At 36.9% G+C, this 5,896-nt stretch overlaps 1 protein-coding gene across 1 annotated transcript; it reads right to left on the bottom strand.

Moving 5' to 3' along the window:
• Positions 1 to 228: 228 nt before the first annotated feature.
• Positions 229 to 4,145, bottom strand: LOC137707690 (nodulation receptor kinase). The gene is made up of 8 exons (XM_068446595.2): positions 3,403 to 4,145; positions 2,804 to 3,021; positions 2,490 to 2,698; positions 1,997 to 2,123; positions 1,800 to 1,871; positions 1,395 to 1,581; positions 1,085 to 1,217; positions 229 to 770 (listed from the first exon to the last, which is right to left on the bottom strand). Exons 2-8 carry the CDS (start codon positions 2,952 to 2,954, stop codon positions 507 to 509), a joined length of 1,143 nt encoding a protein of 380 aa, XP_068302696.1. The 5' UTR covers positions 2,955 to 3,021; positions 3,403 to 4,145; the 3' UTR covers positions 229 to 506.
• Positions 4,146 to 5,896: the final 1,751 nt, after the last annotated feature.

Genomic DNA, 5,896 nt, shown 5'->3' with positions numbered 1-5,896 from the left:
AAGGAGGAGGGCAACTACAACGACGACGACGATTTCGGAGAGACATTTGCATTTGCAGCATCCTCTCCTCTCCTATCCTTTCCACTCTATTACAATAATATTTAGAGAGTACGAAATGAAAGGAATCGCAATTTCTAATTCAGTCACTCATAAGTCTCTCATGACGGTCTTACACATACATGACTACGCTTTTGTCTCTTCCAAAATTAAATGCCAAACCAAAACAACTCCATCGAAATTCCAATTTATATTAACAACACTTCCTTACATTTTTATCAAAACACCCCTTCTTTCTTTATACACTTATCAAACACCACCTGATATATCTCCTCTCCACTTCTCTTCCCTTCTTTTCTCTTCTCTTCTTCTTTCATGTTTCACCAAGTAAAGGAAACCAAAAAAAGTAAAACAATTTCCTTTTTCTTTTCAAAGACGAACAATAAAAAAAAAAAAACTATTTCACAAATATCACACACTGAAAATTTTGGGGTATGCGATGCCGTCTTTTATTTTGTTGCTTTAAATAACTGACTTCCCGGGATCACCGTAGAGGTTCCTTCCCCCATGATTGTTGTCAAGCTCATCTCTTTCTCAACTATCCGGTCCAGCTCCATTACCACATGGCTCATGCCCGGTCGCCTCTCACTTGAAGCTTCCACACATCGCATTATCAACTGTATCAACCCTTCCATAGCTTCTCCTGTGAAGCTATTCCCCAACCTCTCATCGATGATGCACGATACATTGCTGCCCTCTTGAATATTTTGCACCTTTATACAAGACCCAACAACAATAATAGACAACTTTAGTTTAAGATTTTCACACGTTAACAAGAAATTACCAACGCATTCAAGATTCAACAGTGATGTTGGCAAGTTGTAGCAATTAAACTTTTAACTATCATATTATAAACAGTAACATTCACCGCGGCAAGTTTTTACTTTTTAGTGTACCATCCCCGGTCCTTCAAGAATGATCTAGAGAAGAGAAACTAATATAAGCAAACATTTGAATGCACATATAGGATGACATGACTAATGCATTCCAACATTGTACCAACATTTGCAATGAGACAAGCACATACCCATTCAACCATGTTCTGGGTTGAGTCAGAAGATGCAAAATCTCTAGCCTCTCGCCCACTCACTAACTCCAGAAGGAATACACCAAAACTATATACGTCACTTTTTTCTGAAAATCGTCTGAACTCTCTGACCCTGCAAAATCAAACGGAAATTTGACTAAGAATGATAACTATTCTCAGCAGTCACTTGAAGGTTATATGAAACACCGAGAACCAAAAGAGCAATAACCTTCGACACCCCCCTCCCCCAACCTTATCCAACAAAAAGAGAAACAAAAACAAAAACAAAGAGAGAGGGAGAAACTATTACTCTGGAGCAAGGAACATCTCATCAGCAGTCACTTGAGAAGACGAGCCTGCAATATCAACTCTTCCCAGGAAATTGCGAATTCCTGCATCTGCAACCTTAGCTATGAAGTTTTCATCTACGAGAACATTGGCTGTCTTAAAATCCTTGTGCACCAGACGGGGACTCAGAGAGTGAAGATGAGCCAAACCTGCAACCAGAGCAGGTGAATGAGTGCTGACAAATAGGAGAGCGTTGCTTCCAGACTTCTCACAAAAAGAAGCTGGAACTTTGAAACAACTGAAAGTCTTACAGTTGCTGACAAAAGAATTTGAGGGACCAATACTCATATTCGGATATTTTGTCTAAAGAGATGAAAACCTGATACCAGGAAAGCCACAAATGCTCACTGATTTTGCAGATGATCACCTTTAGCGGCCCCTTGAGCTATTGTTAGACGATTCTTGAATTCTAGCTTTTCACGTGAATGCTGACCAGTGCCTGCAAAAAAAAATTGAAAAACTCCGTATGCTCAAATTTAGGCATTATAGATGCAACAATTGCAAAAACAAAAGGGTATAATTTTGACTCAAGAATTAAAAAATGGGGGCTGGATAGAGAGTTACCGTACAAGTGACTGGAAACACTTCCACTATGAATGTACTCGTACACAAGAAACTGTAGATTATTTTCTTGGCAGTAACCCAAAAGAGTAACAATATTCCGATGCTGAATAGCCGAGAGATAGTGTACCTGATATAATATTCAGTCCAGTTAGATCAACCATGATACAATGTTCAATGCAAAAACACAAATAGGAATTCAAAGAGAGAAAAAACTAAAGCATATACCAGTCCATCCAAGTTGGTAAGGAAGAAAAATGAAGCTTCAAAAGAAAAATCTCATTCAAATTTTACGACTTGTACTAGGAGTTTTTTTTTCTTATGTTTTTGTTCAAACAGCATATAGTAGTCACTCTTCAAATATATATATGTAAGTCAATGCAAACCCCTGACACTTTAAAACAAACTCAAAATCATATATAATACTCGAATGCCATTAAAGAAGAAAACCGTAATCCATCAAGAGACCTTGTAAGGTTAGGACAGCGATCATTACCTCATTGATAAATTCCTGACTAGCTGTTCCAGGTCGCTTTTTGATGGCTACGAGCATCCCATCCTGGAGAAATCCCATATACACCTCCCCAAATTTCCCTTGCCCAATCAAATTTTTGTCACTGAAATTTTTGGTGGCCAGAGACAGTTCTTCCATCTGAAAACGCCTTGTTTCTCGCATTGACAACTCAACCCCACCATGTCTTCCCACTGCGAGTTATCAAAACAGATAATCAAAAGGTTGTTCTTTACACTACACTAAGTGTGTTTCCCCTAGGAAGAAAATATATATGACATAAGACTGATGAGAATCACCTTGAACAGAAGGATCAGAAGAACCCGTTTCAGAAGTTCTTGAAACACTCCTATTGCGAAATATACAGAACCATATGAGTAAGATACTTATCCCCACCAAAGCCACGGCTCCTGCAGCACCTCCAAATATTGCTGCAAGAGACGCTGACATTTGGTATGGGAACCACTTCAACTATGCGGGGTAGTATTGTTGTAAAACGAATTATCATACATTGAACCTGGAATACAGAGGATACAAAAAGTAGAAGATGATAATCTACAGAAGGTGTCCATAGAAAGCAAGTGAATTTAAATCCATCAGATCTATCTATTTCTTTTCAATTCCTGTATCCTTATCATTGGTCCACAATTAGATATCTAGAAAACAAGTTGGGCAGCAAGTTGTGAGACCAGGATTGAGAATCAAGGGTGCCAGGCAAAAGCAGTCTTTTGGAAAAAGCAAATCAGACTTGAAAGTTGGAAACTTTAAATCATTAGAAATCAAAGTCAGAGCCTTTAAAATGCCAACTGAGTAGCAGTATATCAATAAGGCCATATAAACAATTTATTTGATTTAAATGCAGATGAACACAAACAGAAATGGTAGTAACAAGATATACCTGTAGTCCCAGTCCCAGAGAAGGAAGGCAGCCGGATGTCTAAAAACTCGAACTTCATTTGCCAATACAACAACAACAACAAAGGCAATTGCCACCCAAATCCAATTGAAATTTCATGGCATAAAAAGTTGCAGGCAGGATGTATAATTACAGTAAGAAAAGAGGCATGTTTGAATGAAGGAATGAATGAATGGAAGAATATGCAGGTGGAAATCAAAATGTAAAGAGAAGAGGAGAAGAGACGGCAAGCGGAGAAGCATCAATTCGGGTTGTAATTTGGATATTAAAGGGAAATGCAATCAAACATTCAAATATCAATATCATCGTTGGATACAGACAATGGCGACAGAAAGTGACCTTGCGCCGACAACACTTGTACTGCTACTTCTCCCTCACTCCCTCTACCAAACCACCCAAATTCAACTTGATCAGTACAAACTCATCGTATACTAACATAACAAACCAAATTAAATACAAATTATATTCTCTCTCTCTCCCTTGAATTTTGATGATGATGGATGTATAATTATAGTTGTAGACTCTAGTTCAATCAATCAAAGAGACCGACAGAAAACCCACCCCACCCCAGGCAATTGCAATCAACCCACCAAACGTTTATTCCCGAGCACCAAAACAATACAATAAAGGCATATGGATCAAGTATGAACCAGAATAAGAGAGAGACAGACAGAGTGCGTGTCAGTCAGTCTCTGTGTATTTATATTCTATCTTTCTTTTTTTTCAAAAAGGAAAAAATAATAATTGAATTTAGTGTTTTTTTCTTTTTTTCTTTTTTGTGTGGGCTGTAAAGCAGAATAAATATAAGTTGTCTGCTAATGCAACTATGCAAGTTGGGAACTCTGAGAGGGAGGGGTCTTGTTTTGTGTCGTGTACAGCAAATACCAATACAGGACATCTTTGGCTGGCTCCAAGTCTAAACACATCTCTTCAAATTACATTACAGTACTTTACACCACTGGTGGGACTAGCGGCACAACAAAAAAACTGTACTCCTGCGTTAAGCTCGCCATTTTATCCAAGTCAATTACACACTACAACGACTTAAAAAAATTAAACACGTAATAATGCACAATTAACCTAAAAACTTGATTGCACAAAAAAATATAGAAAGACGAGAACAATACAAGCCCAGCTTGACAGCAAATTTTAGACACATATACATTAGTGTAATACGTATACTCATATATATCTCTTTTTCTGTTTTTGTGTATAAAAGCATTCAACAAAGAATATAAAAAGAGACGGAGAGAGAGAGAGAGACAGAGAGAGAGAGAGATGGGAGTTGGGCCGCCCAGCTATCAGCTATGTTGACATGGCTCCTACTGAGCAATTAAATAAGACATTAAACTATTGACTAAATGCATATATTATATACAAACCATAATAAGCACAGTGACCTCTACGGCGCTCTCACTCTCTCTCTCCTGCCTTTTTCACCATTGGTTCTTTAAATCCTTTTGCTCATGTCATGTAATAAGCTCGTTGAAAGGATTCTTATTCCTCCTCTTATCATATTATTACCACCACCACGATGATGATTGATGATTGCTAACAAATAATAATAACAACAATATTTAAAAACCAGGCAGAGTTGTTTGCATGAGAAACTAACATGTTTCATTGTTTCTTTTTTCTTGGCTCTTGAACAAACAACCAAAACAAAAAAAATTCGGCGCTTTTGGATTTTATAGTATGAATCTGATGAGTATGATTGGAATGTAACTTGTTTAATAACATCCACGACTGCAAATGTTATGCGACACGAAAGCAAAGCGGGAAGAATGATATTAGATAAATAATGATGATATGTACCAAACAGAAAAAAACCTAACTAGTTATTAATGTAAACGTCTAAAATTATTTGGGTGTTCAATAATTTCCTACTAATTGCAACCATTGAGTTTATTTTATTTTTTTATTTTGGTATTTCTTTCTCGTGTTTCTCATAATTATACTAATATTTGTATATTTAAATTTGACTTCTCTTCTAACGTTATGAAAAGAAATACCACTAAAATTTGATTCAAACATATTTTACTGTGCAGCAGCAGTTTGCGGAGAATTGAACAACATAGATTCAATGATCAATGTTCCACTCCGTTCCACATATGATCGAATTCAACTATGGAGGTTGCAGAGCCATATAAAATTTGGGGAGAAATTTAATGTGAAATGGTAAGCTGTCAACATTGGATATCATACAACAGTCTGACTAGAATAAAGGCAAGTGTCAAGTCTACCTTGTTCTGTTTTCAGCCCTTCCCGAGGTAGACATATGTATATGTTACTAGAGAGTGAGAGTAGGTTAAAAGACTAGACAGCTAGAATAGAAATAAGTTCAATGTTATGTTCATTTTTTTGGTAAAAGGGGAAAACATTTCGCATATCATGTTACTTGAACACGACATAACACGCTGACACAGATTTTTTTTTTATAAATAAGGATACGGACACAGGAAATTAAAATAAGGTG

This window comes from Pyrus communis, chromosome 17 (assembly GCF_041283825.1).
Source record: "Pyrus communis isolate YQ-2024b chromosome 17, ASM4128382v1, whole genome shotgun sequence".
Classification (NCBI taxonomy): domain Eukaryota; kingdom Viridiplantae; phylum Streptophyta; class Magnoliopsida; order Rosales; family Rosaceae; genus Pyrus; species Pyrus communis.
Note: the sequence above shows the minus strand (reverse complement) of the source record. Positions and strands in the feature narration are given on the sequence as shown.